This window comes from Equus quagga, chromosome 1, assembly GCF_021613505.1.
Source record: "Equus quagga isolate Etosha38 chromosome 1, UCLA_HA_Equagga_1.0, whole genome shotgun sequence".
Taxonomy (NCBI): domain Eukaryota; kingdom Metazoa; phylum Chordata; class Mammalia; order Perissodactyla; family Equidae; genus Equus; species Equus quagga.
Window position 1 is genome coordinate 164,184,711 of NC_060267.1, and position 21,434 is coordinate 164,206,144.

Genomic DNA, 21,434 nt, shown 5'->3' on the forward strand with positions numbered 1-21,434 from the left:
TCCGCAGGGCTGAGCTCGTTTAATGTGCAGTTCAGCCACGTGCCACCAAAAGGTGCCTGCTAGAAAGGCTGACCCCTTGGAGAAAACCGGAAAGAACTGCTCAATGTGTTAGGATGCAGGACCAGGCCCATAGCAGGGCCAAGGGCCCAGTGGCAGGATTGCCAGAGGCATGTGGATGGCTGGACCCTGTTCTAGTTCTGTGGCCCTAGGGTGGAGAACGAATGTACTTGGCATCAAGCTGTGTGGTTTCATTTGGGTTTCCCTAAAAGCAGAGCCTGAGACAAGGATTGGGTGCAGGTGTCTGATGTGGGAGGTGACCCTGGGAAGCAGGAGTGTGGGAGTGAGGAAATGAGATGGGGAAGAAGGAAAAGCCAATACAAGGACATGTTATCAAAGTTGCTGCTTGATTCTGCAGGACCTCTCTGAGAAGTGTACAGAGTGCTTCTTAGATTTCTCCACCCCAAAGATGAATGCTGGGGCATCTATCCACTGGTTCCTGTCCCCTAGGTGACTGAGAGTTGCCCTGAGGGTATTAACTCTCCCCATAAGCCAGGAAGAAGCCCCTGGGGCAGAATGCAGAAGACCCTTATCTCAGGGCTGAGGGAATCAGAGCCACACAGAGCTGTCCAGGAGCTGCCACTGGAGACAGAGGTGGCCTGAGGGCAAGTGATGCAGGCACCAGAGGTGTCTCCAGCAGTGTCTTACAGAACGTTCTAACGTCTAAGCGGCCACGCACAAACACTGCTTCAGAAACTGCTCTCCAGGATGCAAGTCCCATTTAAAGTTTTCCTGTGATGGTTACCACCAGCAGCAGAGTCTGCAACACGTGGAATGCCTGTCACTCTCCTCCCTGACAGCCAGGCTCATTTAGTTTAAGGATTCTGTGTCTAGGAGTGTAATCTGAGCTGTCACCATCATGCCTTGTTACCCTCAAACAAATGGCAGGACGTGGATTGGCGAGCCCTGTCAGTCTCCTTGTTGCTGGCATTGCTCTGAGGTTCAATCGCGAGCATCGCAGCTGTGAGTGACTGAGGAGGGAGAGAAAATCCACTCAAAGGTCTCCAGCCACACCTAGAGACGGAAGGGGTCTGTCGGTCTGTGTCTATTTTGCCCCTTGCACGCCATGAGTTGATTCTTGCTGAGAGCCGTGCAGCTGGGCTAATGAGGGTACCCATTGCTCTTATGAGAGCACAGAGCCTGTGTCATACGAAACCTGAGAAGGAAAAAGGCACTAAGCACTAGGCACGGCACCCATCCTAGGCTGCGGTCCCGACTTATACACAATTTCACGGAACACCAACATCAGACAAGTTCACCGTGACCATGATGGAGTGAGGCAAAAACAAGACCACAGTGTCATCATGTGTGAGCAGAGACAAAAGCAACAACACTGGGCACACTTCAAAAATGACCAGAGAGCCCCCTCTCCTGGCAAATGTCTGCGGTTGCCAGTTACAGCTTTAGGCCGGCTCTGCTCTCCCACTACCTCCTAGATACAAATTATCAAGACACCAATCATAAAATTGCCCCACTTTCTGACAGCTCCCAATCCAAAGCAAGACTATGCTTCCTAGAACCCTTCTCAAAATTACCTAACCCAAGCTTTGATCTCATAAGCCTCTTTCAGCACTTTCCTACTGGGACATCCATGGTTCCCCATGTCATGTGGTCTCCCTCGTTGCCACAAGCGCCAATAAACCCAACTTTGCTCAACAAAAGGTGTGATCCTGGTGGTCTTGACTAGTGGACATCAACAGTCCCAAAGGGAAGATGGCCAGCACTGATCCAAAGCCTAGGAGGAGCTTTCTGGGTCTCCATCAGTGGCTGAAGTGCTCCCTGGGAGCCATTTGGAGAGGCAATTTGGGCTCCGACCCTGTGGGGGGCATTTCTTGGTTGGCTCTGCAGCAGATGTTTTGGTGCCCAGTGTTGCATCCCGGGCCCTCCTTGGCTTTCAGCCTCGGCTCTGGGGGACAGTTCCATGCAGGCTCAAACTCATATTGTACCATGTGAAGGTCAAAGCCAAGTCTCCCCACTTTTCTGCCATGGAGCCCACTCTGCTCTTGCAAGTGCAGCCTGCAAGGTGCATTGGAGGGAGTTAATGCCCCGCCCCCAGGGGTAACCTCCAACCAGTAAAGGAGGGGAACTGGTGGAAAAACCTCCCCGCCTGCTGCCCTTCAGGGGGACCATTCTGGAAAATGTTCTGTAGGCATGTCAGAGTAGGAAGACTGAGCCCCATTGCTCGCAGCGCCCTTACATTGGCTCTCCCTCCCTCCCTGTCCCACTCTCCCTACTCCCTCACTGCTGCTTCCTGGGGTCACCTCCCCAAGAAAGCTCCTGCATCCAAGGCCTTGTTCAGGTCTGCTCTTGGGTTACCCCAAACCAACCCACCTCCCCAGGACCCACCCACCACCATCTCCTCTCTACAGAATTTCTTAGCCCTGTGTTGGCTGGGATTGTTTCCACCCCCAGCTCCAGTCAAAATTTCCCAAGCTCCTGGTCATAGAGATTGGCTCAGGGACAGGGACATTCCCAAAGCCAGTTTAGTCAGCATGAACCTCAGAGCTTTTGCTGGGGATCCTGGAACATTGACTCAGTCTTTGCTGCTGGCCTGTTGGGGTGGCGGTTTAAAGACGGCAGCACACTTTTTGTTACTCTGTCCCCTCCTCTTGAATCTGGGCTGATCCGTGGTTGCTTTGAGCAGTGGAGAATAGGGGAAGGGGTGCTCTATCAGATCCAAGTCTGGCCTTTAAGACGACTGGCAGCTCCTGCGTTGATCTCCGGGGCTGCTGAGCCACCGTGTAAGAAACCCGCCTGCCCTGCTGCAGAGACCACGGGTGAGGCCCTGGGCCCACATGGAGAGAGGAGAGCCCGGCCGAGCCCAGCCTGCCAGTCGCTCCTGCCGAGGGACTCGGCATGTGAGTACAGCTCTTTTGGACTCTCCTGACTAGACCATCCCCCGGCTGAATACAACCGAGTGACACCAGTTGATGCCACACGAAGCAGAGGAATTACCTAGTTGAACCCAACTCCTAATCCATAAAATTATGAGCTATAATAGTTGTTTTAAGCCATTAAGTTTAGGGCTAGTTTGTTATGTAGCAATAGAGCACTAGAACAGTATAGTAGGAGGATGTGAGGTCTGGAATTCCTGTGGCCATGGGGAAAGTCGAAAACCGTCAAGTGGCCATCTTAGGGGACCAGGTAATAAAACTAAACCAGAGGAAGCCAGACTGAGTCATGGATCTTGGTGATCCCTTTTGAGTTCTGGATCAAGCTGGACCTGAAGGTAAGCTATCCCTAGACTTGCCAGTTACATGAATCTATTACTTCCCCCTTTTGCTTGAACCAGTTTGGGTCAGATTTTCTGTTGCTTGTAATCCAAAGAATCTCAAATGATGCAGCCCCTAGTTTCTCTTCACATTGTGAAGAATATAAAGTTTAGTTTTTTTGTGGCCTCTGCAATTGTTGAAGGACAATCACCTGATAAGGCTATATTGCAAGGGCATCAGAATCCCCTGATCCTGGCTACATTTCAGAATCATCTGGAGATCCTTAAAAAACACAGATGCCCAGGCCCCACCTGTTCTATAGCATTTACTGCCTCAGGGCCAAAATAAAAATTCAAAGGAAAGTTTGGGAATGTGAAAGCCTGGGTTCCGAGGGGCTTGGGGTATTCCCACAGCTTCTGAAGCTCTCCTGAGGAGCCAAAACAAAACTTCCACACATGCCCCAGTCCTGTTGGCTGTCTCAGAATGGATGTGTCTAGCTAGAGGTGGGCAGAGCAGCAAAGGAGTCAGACGCTGGCCTGGGCCTGGAGAAGGTTGCTGGGCCAGCCCAGCTCACCAAGTGCAGAGTGAATCCGTGGCTTCCGGGGAGGACCTGAGGAGGCGGCAAGACCCCAGCATGTCCCTGGTCTCAGCGTGGCACGGAAGCCAGGGTGGCTGTGCGGTGAGTGTGGGCAGAGGGTGTGCCCGTTGCCCAGTGTGGTGCAGGCAGCAGCGTAATGGATGACTTCCCGGCCCCTGGGAGTACCAAGGAGATGAGAACAGGGGCAGGACACGCCCCCCGGGTCTCCGTGGCCCCAGAGAGGCTCAGGGAGCAGCACGATTTCTAGACCCTGAACGAGAGATGAATGTAGCTGAGAGAAAGCTGGCACAGAGGGACCTTCCAGACATTCATGGGGAAGATTCGGAAGCCACTTGTGTAAACCAAAGAGCAGATGCCCACCTGGCCTCTGACGCCTTGACGCTGCGCAAGCCCCGGGGACTCAGACCAGGTCCAGGGCAAGGAACCCTACGTTCACCGGGACTGAGTTCTGCCGCCTAGCACCATGGAGCTCGGAAGGCCAATGTGTTTGAGTGTGGGGACTGAATCCGTTCCTGCTACACTTGTTCTGCTGCAACATGAAGACCTCACACTTCCTAGCGAATCCATTGCTCCCACGCTTAAGTAATTGCTGTCCTCTCCCCCCAATTTTAACCAGTGTCCTCATTGTGTCCCCGCCTCCCTGGTTTGCTCTGAAACCCACAGCTCGAGGTAGAATGCCAGGCCTTGGGGGAGCTGGGGGCGGGGGGTGAGCAGGGCTTGCTTCTTGTCTCTGCACTGCTGTCTTCCATGGCTTTCCCTTCCAGGCACTTTGAAGTGTTTCCCCTTGCTCTCCTTATCTAGAGCAATGACTTGTACTCAGTCCATTTCCAGTCAGCACACTCTGGCTGACCTGATTTGTGTCCCTTTATGAGCTATTGTAAAAAAAAAAAAAGGTGATTCTGCTTTTACTAAAAGTTTCCTTTGGTTCTCATGTAACTGAATTAGATTTGTGGATTCTTTAAAAAAATTTTTAGTTTACTGAAAATCCTTGTCTCCTTGTCCAAAGACTCTGGAAGACTGAAAAGTAATCAGGGCAAAACCCTCTTATAAGAGCTTCTGGGTGTCTGAGTTTAAGTTCTGTAACTTTTCTTTTCTCACTTTCACTCTGCTTCACTCCAGACACAAAAGAATGATGCTGTTACCACTTCAGTTCAAGTTGGACAGGCATGTATTACATGCCTAACAAGAGTCAGATACTGTGCAAGGGACTCTGGGCAAAATGATGGGCAAATTTGTTTAGTCTAGTGGAAGAAATGTGTGTGATCATTTTAATACAGGCTGGTCCATGTTCGGGCAGATTATATACACAGTGCCCCAGAAGAGGGGGTCTTAGCCCAGCCTGGGGCTTTGGGGAGACTCTGTGGAGAGGTGATGTCCAAACTGAGTCTTGCACGATGGGTGAGAACAAGCTGGTGAGAGGAGAGAAGGGCTTTCTGGACAGAGGGAACAGCATGACAAAAGCAGAGACAAGAAAAAAGAGTGTCGTACTGGGGGATACAAATAGTTTGGTGTTAAGAGATGGTGCAGTGAGTATCAGCAGGTGAGTCCAGAGGGTGGAGGCCAGGTCAGGAAGCACCTTGTAGGCAGGCTGTGTCTCGCAGCCAGGCCTTATTCTGAAGCGGAGGGGATTCCAGCAGGGGAGCACTTTTGCAGGATCACTTGAGCTCGGGGTAGATCGATGGTGCTCGAAGGAGTGAATCTGAGGTTTAAGAGAGGAATCAAAGCTAGAGAAACACCTGGAAATTATGAGAACATAGGTGGATTATCACTTCACAAATATGTATTTTAAGGGTCATGGAATGCTAGGCATGTCCCCATAACAATTTTGGAAAAATAATTGTCATTTACATATTCAGGTCTATTTTGCGTCCCACTTGGTAAATGGATCAAAAGGCACATTTGTTTGCTTTCCTGGAATTGTTTTTTAAATATCTCTGCCCGTCCAGAAACCAGAGGGTACGCATCCAACTCTGTCCCATCTGTGCTGACATCATATGCAGCGAAGATGATATTTTGCAATTTTCTGATTCAGGGGTGACACATCAAGGTCATCCAAGCTACAGGTCAGAAAACATGTGGGACAAGGATCTAGAAGCATCCTTGGTGTATAATCAATGTTCAAAAAATTTTATAGCTTTTTTCATTTGGGAAGTGACCCTAAGAGTCTAGAATTCACTCTAGAAAGAGGATTATAATCTGGGTTGCTAACAGTAAACATGTCATTCAGAACTTACCTTTGTGCCTTGCAGACCGCCTAGAGCCCAGCCGTTGAGATTTGTCAGAGCACAGAAAGGATTTGGCCTTTCCAACTCGGCCCTCATGGGTATCAGCCAGATGCTGTCACCTTCCGTGGTTGCTGAGTGGACCAAGAGTGAGAGGATTAGAAGCAAAGAGTTGGAGGATTTTGTCTTAAGCCCCTGCCTTATGAGAAAGCCTTGAGAAGACCCCAAGGCCCCTTGGCACTATCCGACAGTGGCTCCTCCCTTCTCAGGGGGAGCAGAGGGGTTAACAGGCTGTAACTGTTGTTTTAGCAAAACTCCCAAGCAACTTCCTATACCATATACTCCCATATGAAATACAATAAAGGAGGCAAATCATTATAAATCCCATGGGAAGTTCCCCCCGTTACTTTTATAAGCCATGCTGACTTGCTTTTTATGATTCTTTTAGAAAGCAAATAGAAACCTGCTTCTCAGAGAAAAGAATAAAGGAAGAGTTTTATTCAGTGGTACTTTGGGGCCACAGTTTTTCCAGAAGGTGTGTAATAAAAGTGATTAAAACACCTTTGCTTCTTAGAGTGTTTGACCAACTCTGGTGGTAGAGGGTGAGATCCAGTGGCAGGCACCCTCATGCTTTCCCCATTCCCCAGACTGAGGAAACTGAGCTGGTTCTGGAGCAACTAAGATTCCTACCTTTGGGCAGCCGGCAGGAGCTGATTAGATAATGTCTAGAAGATGTGAGCACAGAATTTTATAGATCTCTGTCTCAGTGGCCTGCCATTTTCATCTCATAGTGATTTTAAAAATGCAGAGCCCAGTCTTGCCCGAGAGAGGAGTCATCCCCCTAACGCAGATGCTGTGACTGGCCGCCCATCAGTCAACCACCCATCTTCTTGACTCGCAGAACCCAGGGAGGTTCTGGGTGGCAGTGTGATCAGCCCGTTACCCATTTTCTGGGGTACCCTCCTAGTCACTTTCCAGCCTCCATTGCTGCCAAAGGTTACCATATGACATGGTTCTGGCCAATGAGATAGAAGGGGAAGTCTGCTGGGGGGGCTTCTGGGAAAGATCTTGCTGTCTGAGTAGAGACGGTGTTAGACGAGCACTTCCTTTTGCTGACTCTCTTCCTTCCCATTTGGGATAGTGGGGCAAGGATGTAATGTTTGGTGTTGTGGTGGCCATCTTGTAACCATGGAGGAGAGAGATCCCAGAATCAAAAGTCAACAGGGATGGTGAACGGAAGATTAAAAGGAGCCTGGGTCATAGATGACATCCGTGAGCCATTGTACCAAGTACAAACTACCTACCTTTGGATTGGGCATGTGAGGTAACTAAAGCTCTTTATTTCTGCAGCCCCTGAAGGTTGGTTATTCCGTCACTTGCACCTAAACTCATCCAAACTGATGCTTCTGATTTTGGTAGATCCCGAAACAACTTGGTCCTTATTCTCATCCATTCCCATTGGGAAGGTCACTGTTTTACTTTATTTTCTTCACTCACAAATGCTAAGATACAATAAAATGTAAAGGCTAAAAGTGAAGGCCGGAACCGGATGGACTGGGGTTTGTGATCCAGCTGCGTCACTTTCTAGTTGTAATGCCTTGGGGAAATTACATCTACGTAAACCTCACTTTTCTCAATGATAGAAAGGGATAATACAAAATATGGATAATAATGGTACTGACTTTGTTTGCCTATTGTAAATATCAGAAGAAATAATGTGAGCAAAGAACTTAGCACAGACGTAACACTTGTGGTTGTTATTACTGTTATTTCTGACGATGGGTACATATCTTCATTCAGAGGTCTTATTGTTTATTGCCCAATTAGTGTCCAAAATTCTCCTGCTTGATTTTCCTCCTAACTCTTGAAATTTCATTTTTCTGTATCCCAAATCTTGTTTTCTTTTCTCTTCCATGATAGAACCCCTGGAGTCACGCATCCAGCCCCGTGCTAAGTGCTAAGGAGGAAACAAGGAAGTATGGACCATGGCTCTATGCTAAAAAGCCTATCACTCAGTCTGGAGTATAATTCCACCATGAGCCATATTGAAAAACAATGTAGGACAAGAGCAATCTCAAGGCAACAAGTATCATGTTTCCATCTGGATCCCACCTGTTAGGCTAGGGTCAGCTGCATAGGGAAGCTATGCGAGGAAGTGGCAGGTGTGTTGGAGGAGGGTGCTGAGACCCGATCACTTGGGAAGGCCACTGCTCAAACGAATCTGTGAGGGAGTGTCATTGTCAGGGGCACAGAGCTGGAGCCTCAGGGAGACAATTGTAGCTCCACTACCAAGCAAACCAGCCCACCACCGAGAGCTATGTGCAAGGGCCTCCCGTGGAGAGTGGTCAAGGATATTCTCAAAGAGTCAACTGAAGAAGAAAATAATGTTCCCAATGAAAAGTAAGAAGAGGGGCTTTTCATCCTTCATTACATTAGCATCTGACCACATGGGGAAAATGAGATTTCTCCAAAATAGAAGTCAGTAGGCCTCAGCTGTGTCTTCCATCTGGGTATCCAGAGCTATGGAGCTGCCTGTCCCTTGTGCATGGTGAAGGTTGACTGCACAATGACAAGTGGTGTCAGCAGTGTGGTGAGCAGATCAATAGGATGAGGAATAGAGATGGGGTTGGACAGCTTTGACACTGTCCTTGAGTGTGGGGAGGAGGAGGCGCCTCAGGCTGTTCGTTTTATCTGGAGCCAGACTTGGACATGCCAACATTGACACTTGAAGGGGCATGATGGACTGGCAGCCCCAAGCATAGATTATAACAGGCAGGAGGCACGCCTGGGTCTGGGCTTTAACATGTTTTATGGGCCCATGTTGGCTTAAGAGGACTAGGAATGAGCTTTGTTGGCCTGGCACAGCCCTGGCCTCAAGCCCTGCTGTTGGAAGTCCCTTTACTTGGCTTGACTCCTGCTGTTTGTGTTTTGAAGTCTGGCAAACTTGATGCCAGGGATCTGGGTTTATATAAATACACAGGGATTATTGCTCTTGCCCCACACAAGAGCTTGCATCTGATTGTCTACACATCCCAATTGCAAGAGAATTGTGTCGGGGTAGGGGAGTGTGCGCATTGCCCTTTGTGAGTTTCTTCATAGCAATAACATAGAAACTTGAGTGTCAGGTTTTATCTGTTAGTGTAGTTTAATCCTACGGGTACGACTAAAATGCTGAGAGTTACTCTTTGCTTCTTGGCAGCCCTCCTTTCCATGTTGATGTTCTTGTTGTCACCTGTGGTCTCCTTAAGAAAGCCTGTTCTGCCCAACTTCTGTTAACAGTGAAGAACTGTAGAAGCTGTATGCCTCCCAAAGAAAAAAGACCATGGGCTACAGTGTGTTTGTATTTTGATGTAAAAAATTATTTGTTTATTCCTATTTCTCTCTAAAAAGGGTTGGATCCTGCTTATAATAATAACATATCCTATACATTATTCCACTCTTTTTACTTTGCTTTTTCTTATTTATAGTAAAGAAACACTTTGTTTTTGTATTTTTCAAGCTTATAATTTCTTTGGTAATATTTCTCTGTTTGCTTTTAAAGAATCTGTAATTAATTTCCTTCTGCACTTAGGCCATGTACTCTGGTCCAGAGGATGACAAGCTATGGCTATGGGCCAAATCTGGCCAGCCACTTGTTTTTGTAAATAAAGTTTTATTGGAACACAACCATGCTCATTTATTTATTGTTGTCCATGCCTGCTCTTGTGCTGCTATGGCAGAGCTGAGTAGTTGTGACAAAGACCATAGGGCCCACCAAGCCAAAAATACTTACTATCTAGCCCTTTATAGAAAAAGTTTGCTGGTCTTCACTCTAGTTCATAGACTAATATAATTTAAAAATATTATCTTACCTAAGTGAATTTATCTTGATTGGCACTTTGTCGTGGTGTGTGGCAAGAATTTGTGTTAATTCTTCTCTATACAATGTCACCCTGCTTCCACTTCCACTGAGCCCCCAGTCTCACTGGTGTCTACCCAACCTGCAAAGGCTGCTCTTTTCCCTCTCTGTCCTGGCCAGGGGTTCAGCCCTGTTCCTTGATTCCCATCCTCCAACATAGTGCACAATAGTCAGTGCAGAAGTCTTGGCTAAAAGTTTGGGGTGATGGAAATAAGGCAGACAACTTTATATTGAAGACTAAACACCTAACTCTGAAAATCCCTCTGGCAACCCCTTCTGCTCCCATAGGAATACCTCCTCCATCATCTTGCTCTTTAGGTATTCACCATATTGCTTGGCCCATCTCTTCCTCAATACCCACCTCATATCTGAATTCCCCTCACTTTCTCATGGAGAGCAATCATGCTCTCCACTCCTGACTTACGTAGTTCACCTGTACATCCTCTAACACTGGTATGTACCAGTTATTGAAAAATAACTGGAATATGAGAGGGAATGTTTTTGTGATGCAGAAGGAACCTTGCTTCCCTAGGCTTCAGGTTTCTACAAGAAGGGACATTAATTAATGGCAAACTTGTGGCCTCTCTCCGCCTCTCATTCATTCTTCCCTAGGGAGGAAGAATGTCTAATATTATTGATAGGCTTGGGATAACGACTGAGCACCTTGCCCCTTCCTCAGTCTCTTTCTCCCAGGACACAGCTGCCCAGAAGCCCACACTCTGGTCTTGCAGTTTGGTGGAGTAAGTTCAACTCAGGGGAGTAGGGGTATCTGGTGCATAGGACTGGACTACTGATAAACAAAGAGTGGAATTTGATGAGCAAAATACCTCTCATAGATGGAAGCTTACGATGGGCCAGGCCATGTGTCTTAGGGTGAATTTCCCCATTAGGAGACACTGAGATAAGAATTTGAGTACAAGTGGTTTATCTGGAAGGTGAGCTTAGGAAGCACCCGTAGAGAGTTATGGATGGGAATGCAGCCAATGAAAGATGTATTATCAAGCCAGCTACCACTGTGGGCGATTAGAGCTGAATCTCGCTGGTAACTCCAGGAAATGTTGTAGAACAGGTATATCTCGGAGTTATCCTCCCAGAGAGGTGAGGAAGCTGAGGTATTTATACTCCAACTCTTGTCAGTCATCAGTTGAGGGCTGGTCCTGTGGGGTGACTTCCAAGGCATGTCTGGCCTGCCCCACATCATAAGGCCATCTTCTTTGGCTTTGGGAAAAACCCTCAGGCAAAGAAATGCAAATACTGATGGTTGGAAGTTCTTCAGGAGCACACTGAAGCCATAAGACCAGAGAAAGGTAGGCGGGGTCAAAACACTATGTCACAGACTCTGGTGTTGATGGGTGAATGTGGCGTCCCTTTCTTAGTTAAGTGTACTTTAACTTTACTGTGAGATTTAATTTAAGGATTGAGAGAATCAAATTCTGAGCTTTGGCAGGATTTGTTTTCTGATCATCTAATCTCATGTTTGGCTCTTAGATGTGGCTATTTTCAGAGGCCACTGATCCTGGCCCATCTCCAGAGGGCCCCTTGCAGCTGCATCTATGTAGATCCTCTCTAGAGGGCTACCTACCTGCCAGAACCCCAACGGCCTCCTCAAGACAAGGGCCATATTCCCACCACTACCAGCAGCACCTCTAGTAGCTCTTTCATCCCACATCCATATTAAATGGTCTTTCTGCTCTTTCACACTTTGGATTCTTCCAGGAGAGGAGCTGAGGCTGAGAAGAGCTGGAAATCTGAGCAATTAATTGATTTACTCAGTGCTCTAGAAATTCTTTGAAGAAACTGACTCTCTTCACTCCATCAAGATTTGCCAGTAGGACTTGGTGATGGAGGAGCATAGAGGGCTGGACAGAGGAAAAAGGAGAATGAGATAAAAGATACCACAAGAACATGGGTGTTGGAAAAGTAGCTTTGCTCAGAGATGAGAAAAAGAGGGAAGCTGAGGGCGAGATAAGGAAAGCGAGGAGGGCATAACACAACCACAGAACAAACAGCAAAAACAATAAAAAAGGTAAAGAACTCCCCTGGTCAAAAGAGTAGAACTAGTAGAATGAGAAAGAGGAAGAGTGCTGAGGGAAGAGAGGAGAATGAATTAAAAATGGCTGTATTACATTGAACAAGAGGTGATGTCCTATACAATACAGGATCAAACCATCCTACCATGTGGATTCAGAAAGAGATCTTTGAGAAGCAAAAGAGAATAGTCCAAGATCTGGCCCAGTGACGACTCTCCTGGTTCCAAGTAACAATAGAAAACTATTGGAATAGTTTAAACATTGGCTGCTCAGAGAGTGTCTGCACATCAGCAGCATCAGTATCCCCTGGGAGCTCATTGGGAATGCAGAATCTCAGGCCCCACCCCAGACCCACCGAATCAGAATCTGCACCTTAACACAATCCCCAGGTGATTTGTGAGCACAATAAAATCTGAGGAGCACTGGATTAAACAACATATTAGGGGATGTCTCATGGACTCTGAGGACGGAGATCCAGCAAGACCTCAGGAACAAACTGGAACCAGCAACTTGAATACTATCAAGATGTTCCATCTCTTTCCTCCGCTCCTATTTGGATGTTTGCCTCCCGGTCCCTCCCCTACTCTTTAATTCTCTCTCTCCAGACTGGATTTATCTGCTTCATAGGGCCATATACAGAAACCAAGGCTGCTGAGAGCTCATACATTTTCATATCATCTCTTAAGTCTCTTGTAGAAAGACTGCTTTCTTAGTCTCAGTAACGAAATTACTGGGGAATGTGCTGATTGACTCAACTTGGGTCAGACATCCTCCCTAGAGCCGATCAGCAGGAGGAAGGGGGTGGAATCATGTGGTGGGAACTAGATAGCTCCCACTGTGGTCGCATGGCTAGAGCTGAAGAATTGCACTGGCTAATCCAATAGCTGCCCAGCTCCCACACAACAGATACTTCTCCACCCTCTGAACAGGGTCAGCACTGGTGCACCTGGGCAGGTTACGACTTTAAAGACAGCTACTCAGGCTCTCTTGGATCTTATTTAAACCAAACAGTAAGCAATGCCACCCTTGGCCTTTTCCTAAAGGAGAATGATCAGCAGTGCCTTCCTGAGGGTCTCTCAATAAGGGGTGCCCTACCCTCTGGTCGCGCTTTACTGAAAAGGTAAAAGGCTTTCATAAGCCCAAGCTGCAGCAGAATTGACCCTGTCCTCTTCCTGAGAGAGAGAACTGTAGCATTTTAGCATTTGTCGTGGGTTCTGGAATGTCAGTGGACTGTGAGTTTGCTGAACAGTTTGGGAATTGTTGGGAAACTTTAATATTCAAACATGATCTGATATGTTTGGGCTGAGTTGCAAACTATCACTCTAGGGGTGAAGTCAGCATGATAGTCCTTTGTCTTTTCTTTTGAGGAAGATTAGCCCTGAGCTAACATCCTCTGCCTATCCTCTTCTTTTTTGCTGAGGAAGACTGGCCCTGGGCTAATACCTGTGCCCATCCTCCTCTATTTTGTATGTGGAACACCTGCCTCAGCATGGCTTGATATTCAATGGTAGGTCCACGCCCGGGATCCAAACCAGCAAACCCTGGGCCGCCCAAGCAGAGTGTGCAAACTTAACCACTACGCCACCAGGCGGGCCCCATGATGATTCTACTTTTAAGCCAAATAAATTCAGGCAAGCTGCTTATATGTTGTGATAGCCTAATGTATTGGTATTATGTATTGGTATTATTGCCTTTGGTGATGAGAGAACATAAACATCCCAGACCTGTGGAAAGAACTCCCACAGTAAAAATCGTCACAATGTTGAAACAATGCTAAGGACACACTTCCATATCCAAAGAGCACATTTTGTGCAAGAAGGGGTTGAAACTATAAGGAGATTAGAGATTGGAGGGACTGTTATTAATACAGAAATGGCAGATGGTTCTAGAATTCTGGAAATATCACTTCCTTGGCTATTGTGCTTAATGTAATCATTTGAATTATGCCTAAATCAAGGCGTTTGAACAATCAGGGCAGGACTTGGAGGCGCTTTGGGCTTTGGCCAAAAGTAGTCACAAATAAGTTGCATTTTTAAAAAAGGTTTTACAGAACAAGCATAAATAGTGTACATAATATATAGAGTTGTCCAGATCTGGTGACTGATCACAGATCACTTGGTGTCCAACTGGCTTTTCCAGTAGAAACTGGCCTTTCTAATAGAAAATGGAACCCTCTCAGGATGAGCATAATAACATGACCTCTAATAATGTCAAGTTCTGGTGCAGTGACAGCCCTGTCATCGTGGACCTGTGGGACTTTTTGATGTCTATGGGAGTTGGAATTCTGAGTTGGCCAGTGGGATCTATGGCATTGAGACCAAAGAGGAAATAGATCAGGGCCCCTCCAGGGATGACATCTGCTCTTACTGTTGTGAAATAGCATAAGAGTGCTGGACTCCAGACTGCTGGCTGAAAACTCTCTATCCCCCCAGGGGGATACTTAATAGTGATGGTGAACTTGGCGGGGGTGATGCTGGAACCTAATCTTGAAACTCAAACAATGAATTCCTATCATAAAATTCAAGTGGACAAGTGAAGATCAAACTTTTGGGAATCAAATCTTCCAACTGCCAGGTTTCTCTACTTTTACATTGGTCGTTTTGGATAATATCAAAGCGAAGTTCATAGAGAAGGAAATTTGAACAACGCAGTTCCACTATGAGGAAAAGGTTGAATATCATTTAGAACCAAATAGAGGCATCTGTTTTCTTTAAATTAAGGGTCTGTAAGTACCAGCCAGGGACCGAGTTGACAGCCATTTCTGTAATAAAGAAATAAATCACAGGGATGGTTAAGGAAGCAAGAAACACTACATTCTTGCTTTGTTCAACCAATTAAGCAATAAGCCATCTGGGTCCTTTTCTTAATTACTGTCAAACACAACTTATACAATTGAATTCAGCCTTTTATTTAATTATATTAATTTATTGCAGCAACTTTAAACACCCATAATACCAATAATAAAGTTCATTAAAAAAAAATAGAGGTCTTGTTTAATTTTCCCTTCTCAACCATTAATGCCTTTTACAAGGTTGCCATCTGAGAATTTTTAGCTCCATCTCAGCCACAGGATGTTAGGGGAATTTGTTTCAAATATAGACAAGTCTGATGGAAGAAGACAGTGGCTAGAATCTCTTCTCTCCATGGGATGATGAATCTATCTAGATCAGCACTATCTAATAGAATCATTTGCAATGATGGAATGTTCTATGTCTGTGCTCTCCAATACAGTAGCCACTAGACACATGTGGCTATTGAGTGCTTGAAATGTGACCAGTACAACTGAGGAACTGAGTTTTAAATTTTCTTTAATTTTAATGAATTTACATTTAGCCATATGTGGGTAGTGGCTACTAACACAGGTCTAGAGGGTAGTGTGAGGAAGGAGAAATGCAGTGGGTCATTGACGAAAAGGTGGAGAAGGAATATGTAATTATGATAGGTATTGTCTGGCAACCCTCACTTCCTACTTAGTTTTTCTCATTTGAAACACACTGTGTTCTGAGATAGCCCAAAGGAGATCAGCATCTTTGAGAGGAGGTTTCTAAGTTGACCACGTGGAGAATGAATTCTATTTGAAAGAGAAATGTGCATGAATGGTGTCTTCTTAATAGCAGAACCAACCCCACTCAGCAACACTTATGGTCAAACCAGGTAGGCCAGGTCACAGCAAGGAGAGTCGTTCCACTCTTGTTAGTGTTGGCTCTGTTCTAGTGGAGGTGTGTTCTTCCATGGTTGTGAACGCTCAACCTGTGGGCACATTTGGGTGTCTCAGACAGGCTGCAAGCTCAGAGATGGCCCTGTGAACCCTCATGGACATTAACACCTAACCCTGCTTCTTCTCATAAGAATTTTGGCTCAGACACTGGCATTTCCCTTCCAGGGAGTTTTGCCTGTTTGTGAAGGTTGCTATTTCTGATCCAGTTGATGCAAACCCTGCAAGAGGGCATCAGGAGAGTTTCTGAGCTGTATACATTTTTGTTAGTGTGAACGCTCAGTCTGAGTGATGCTTCCAACACCAATGACTAAAGAGAAACACATTGCATGAGAATCTGGTTGTGGTTCACCACGCTAGAGAAGGGCTAGGGCAGAGTGAATGGAGGTAGAAAGTTCTGAGGAAATTCTCATTAATATGAAAACATCCTATGCCAGGTCTGCTGCCTCTTTCCAGACGCTAGACTGAGCTGGAGAATTGGGCTAATGCTCTCTTCCATCTTCCCTCCAACCTTACTCTTCTCTCAGACGCTTCCCTTTCTTCTTCTGAGCTATGGCTCAACCAATGAATGTGAATTTTTTCCTAATAAGCTTAATCCAAAGTTTTTGGGATGTCAGGCGTTTTTATCCTCTTTGCACTTTAATTTTCATGGTTGGCTGCACAGACAATCCAAGGTAAGGTCATTGGAAATAAATCGGTAGACTGGATTTACATATCCTGGAGGTGCTGCCAGAGAATGTCCAGGCCCCTTTCCTTGGTCAGAGATAAAAGCAATTGTTAAGTGCTCAACGGAAAAAAATGAAGAATCTTCTGTGCTATGTAATGATCATCTACTAGTGATGAAGAGAATGAGACAATGAGCCCATTATTTTTTTCCTTTTTCTAAAATAGCCAGCAGCCAATGAAATAAGATGTGAGAAGGAGAGACATTTTTATATTCATCCACGGAGCCGTCTTCTCTACTATCACAAGGAGCACAAACACAAAAGGGTCGGCTCCACGAAATACACATGTTCTTTTAGTTCCCTTGGGGTTGAACTCTGATGGCCAAACTCCTCTTTTCCTTCTGACACTGTCCTTCATCTTTCGTCCACAGTGTTGACTTTGTCAAATTGCCACAGCTGGCTGGCTTTTCCATCACACTGGCGCAAGTACAAATCTTTATTGTTTCCCTGCACCACAGCTTCCATGCATTTCCCAGAAAGAATGTGGACAATCATTCCATTCTGAAAAGAGAGAGGAAAAGGAAAAAAAGAAAACCAGTCAGACCCCAGCAATCAGTCAGCAAAGAAAGATATTTCTAAGATTTGTGCTAATCACTAAGCGAATAATAGAGGTAATGTGAACTGGCCTGGTAAGCAGCATTTTCTAGTATTTTGGTTAATATAAAATATAATTTAGGTAGCCCTAAAATTTAGGCATCATTCAGAGCCTTGGGTTCATTAATTAATTATCTTTATTGTGGTGTGTAATCATGCCATTTCTCAGAGAGCTCTGGTAAGGAGGATGCCAGTGTATATAGCACATTCAGTCTTTATGCTGTATTGGTGACTGTCACTGTTATTGCTGTACCTCTGAAATTCTGCTTCTAAAAGGATTGAATTTAACTTCTGCCCTCTGTTAAGCCAGCAATTTAGTACGATTGCCACCAGGTTGTAGTAGAGAGCAGATTCTCTAGGACCCACCAAAGGCCAGTCAGTCATGTTTGGAAGACTACAGCTGCTTCCTGTTCAAAATCTACCAGATTTAATGTTGAATGTAGCCATCCCCTTTTCAAGAAGAAATCAATTATTAAACAACCATAATCAACAATACTGATAATGTCCATTTATTTGTTAGTTTAGATTTATATTTCCCATGCCATAATATTCACACTTTTAAACTGTACGATTCAGTGGTTTTTTGTGTATACACAAAGTATACACAACCATCACTACTGTCGAATACCAGACATTTTCATCCCGGTAAGAAGAAACCCACTATCCACCAGCAGGCACTGCCCATTCCTCCCTCCTTTCAGCCCTTGGAATCACCAACCTCCTTTCTGTGTTGATGGATTTGTCTATTCTTGGCATTTCATCTAAATGGAATCAGATAACATATAGCCTTTTGTGACTGGCTTCTTTCACTTCGCATAATATTTTCAATGTTCATCCATGCTGTTGCATAAAATAGTACCTAGTTTCTTTTTTTCCTTTCTTGTTTTTATAGGGTAAAAATACAAAACATAAAACTTACCATCTTAACCATTTTTAAGTGTAAAGGTTGGTAGTGTTAAGTATATTCACATTGTGAAACAGATCTCCAGAACTTTTTCATCTTTCAAAACTGAAACTCTGTACCCATTAAACAACAATTTCCCTTTCTCCCTTCTCTTCAGCCCGTGGTAACCACCAATCTACGTTCCGTTTGTATGAATTTGACTACGTTAGATACTTCATTTACGTGTAATCATACAGGATTTGTCTTTTTGTCACTGGCTTAATTCACTTTGCGTAATGTCCTCAAAGTTCATTCATGTTGTAGCAAATAGGATTTCCTTCCTTAAAGGCTGAATCACAATACATTGTATGTTTATGCCACGTTTTGTTTATTCATTCATATCTATCATTGGACACCTGGGTTGCTTCCACCTCTTGGCTGTTGTGAATAGAGCTGCTATGAACAGTACCTCATTCCTTTTTATGGCCAAATGATAATACTTTTTTGAAGTCTTATTTTTTTAATGCCTAAAAGATGCCAGGTACATTTTAGTCACTAATGTTTTACGTATTATTTTTCAATGCTGTTTCTAAAACATATCTTATCCAGAGGACTTGCTTAGAATGATCCTTTATGATCATTCATAAAGGACCTTAACTTGATGTCTAAGACTTCTTTGAGCATTTGGGCCCCTGAGTCTTGGGTTCACTTGGTATCAAAGCTCCAAGAGCTTTGTTCTCAACTGCTTATTGTGAGTTCAGCTTAAGTTTCCACCGTATGATGTTCTTCTTTCACAGCCTGCTTTAAGAGTACCAATGCACAGAGTTCTGCTTAGTTATTTTACCCTCTTTATTCCCAAGCAAAAATTGAAGAAAAGAAAATTTTTAAAAATGTGTGTAGGGGGCCAGCCCAGTGGTGCAGCGGTTAAGTTCGCACGTACTGCTTCGGCAGCCTGGGGTTCACCAGTTCAGATCCCGGGTGCAGACATGGCACCGCTTGGCAAGCCATGCTGTGGTAGGCGTCCCACATATAAAGCAGAGGAAGATGGGAATGGATGTTAGCTCAGGGCCAGTCTTCCTCAGCAAAAAGAGGAGGATTGGTGGCAGATGTTAGCTCAGGGCTAATCTTCCTCAAAAACAAAACAAAACAAACACACACACACACACAAAATAAATTAAAAATGTGTGTACTTATTTGCTTGCGTATTTATACCCTAACTCATTTCAGGAAGGATTTGAGGTGCAAAGCTATGTATGGACACTTACTGTTGATACTGTCACCTTCCTATCCCAATGCTGTATGGGGGATCCACTCACTCTCCCTAAACACCTGCATTCCTCCTTTTTCCTCTTTATTGATACATAACCTCTGGAAAAGATCCAGAGCTTCTCTCTGGGGTCATAGGAATCAAAGTCTTACTAAAACGATGAAATGCTCACAGGAACTTGCAAAGGAAGAGGATGATATCTATAGCCACAACTATTTTGGTGATAGAGTAGGGAAGGGCTTTTCCATTGCTCCTAAAACCACACCACCGAGGTGGTTGACTGCTTCTGTAACGTGCTCCATGGTCCTACTTGTGATCTGAGCTAATAAACTTTAAAAAGAGGCTGCCTCCTCTCTCTGCCACGATCAAGGTCAGAGCAAAACAGAAACATGGCAAATTGGTACATTTCAAGATGCTGGCGGCCCAACTTTGCTGCAAGGTTGGCTTTACCTCCCCCTGAGGCCTTAGTGCCATGCCACTAAGCTCAACACAGAGGCACAGGCCTGTAAAGTAATACTCGACCCCTTGAAAGAGCCTGGGACACAGTGCCAGCCAGTGACACTGCCGAGCCCTTTGTGAATGGATTACTCACCTCCTGGAAGTCCCAGTGCTGCTGATGGATGGCAGGGCCTTCCTCCGTGCAATTCTGAAGAATCACCTGCTCTCTCCTGACATCGAAGCACAGGTACCGTGGGCTGCCAAAGCGGATCTCCTTCCTGCCAGTGTGCTTCAGGTCCTGGGACAGAGGCAGGGGTTATTAGCATAGCTAGAAGATGCTCCCCAACCTGGAGATGAGGGAAGGAGAGCTCACCATAGGGCTGAGGTCTAGGGGCAATCTTCAGATTCTATGGGTTCAGCAAGACCGTATCTCATAGTCAGGTCCGCAAATATGATACTAGACTAGCCCTGGCATCTGAACATTCCATCTTCTTTTGCATTCATATTTATGCATTCTAGCATGTTCCTCCATTACTCTATTTACTGCCCCATAGGCGAGGCCATGCTGTGTGTTTTGTGAGTGTACTGATGGAAGCACAGATAAGGAATACTTCTGGGGCCCAAGTTGATCTCTTTCTGGAGAAGATCTCTTCTTGGCCCTGTAACTGATTTTCCTGCTGTCTGTTGGGTCCACTGACTCTCGCTTGTGGTTGTCACTTCCTCTGGTGTTTTGTGGTACTGGATTGTGCACACATTTGCAGGCCTTCAACTGTAAGAAGCCCACTTTCCATTTGTTCCTGCCAAGCGCAGCCAGAACTAATTTTTATGTTAATTTTGTGGCTGGGACACAGGGTTGTGACCCGTACAGTTGGATGGAGGCTCCTGCTTAGAAGGGCTTAATATTCTTGCTTTAATATATTTGGTTTCATGCTCTGCTGTTACTGTCTCAAAATTCTCAAACTTGCCGAAGTATAGGCCCCACATTTTCCTTTTTGCGCTGAGCCCCACAAATTAGGCAGCCAGTCCTGCTTGAGGACTCCCAGACCACACAGTTCATGTAAATTTGAACCCTAAACCAACATGAGATGCCTCGAAATTTTCAGGAGAGAGTAATTCTCTCCTACGCAAAGACCCTGTAGAGACAGACAAGCTTCCTTGTCATCTTCCTGTGTCGGTGGGTGGGTTTTTCTAGTCAAACTTTTCATAAGTAGGCTACTCTTTGACACTCAAAGCTGGCTTTTTACGGGAGCCTCATTCCCAGTTCTCCTCTCTCATGGCCTGAAGGTGGGATCTCATCGCTCACCCTGCATGAAACCAATGCCTCTGGATTCCTGAGGTTGACAGTAACTGTCCCCTCACCCCAGGTGGGTCACTTGGCCCATGCCCTGTGGCTCTATTTTCAGTTGCCTCTTGATTTTTTGCCCCTGGAGATTCTCTTTGCCCTAAACTCAGTTACTTATGCACAAAAGAGGGTGTTTCTTCTTATTTTTTTATATGGCATATCTAGGTGCTTTCGGCGTATCTAGTTCACAGTTTTGCTGAGTACAGAAGTCCTTGCTAATCCCTTCTCCCCAACAAGAATCAAAACCCCAAAAAGCTAACAGTCTGTTTGCATGAGGGGGATTCATTATCCACAGTTGCGGGTGAGGAAACAAAGACTCGGAGAGGTTCAGACGCCTGCCTGATATCACATGGCTAGAAAGTGGGGAGTTGTTCCCACCGCATTACACAGCTTCCTCACTTGGCATTTTATATCTATGTCCTCCTCCCCTGTGTCAGATGTGAATTCCTGTCA

The 21,434-nt window shown here is 45.5% G+C and overlaps 1 protein-coding gene across 1 annotated transcript in view; it reads right to left on the minus strand.

The window, feature by feature from the left end:
• Window positions 1–14,904: 14,904 nt before the first annotated feature.
• GALNT15 (polypeptide N-acetylgalactosaminyltransferase 15) overlaps window positions 14,905–21,434 on the minus strand; it is a 43,799-nt gene continuing 37,269 nt past the window's right edge. The window contains exons 9-10 of the mRNA XM_046639973.1: window positions 19,794–19,937; window positions 14,905–16,958 (exon numbers count right to left, since the gene is read on the minus strand). Coding sequence (XP_046495929.1) covers window positions 16,812–16,958; window positions 19,794–19,937 — 291 coding nt within the window. The 3' untranslated portion in view covers window positions 14,905–16,811. The remainder of the gene's footprint in view (window positions 16,959–19,793; window positions 19,938–21,434) is intronic.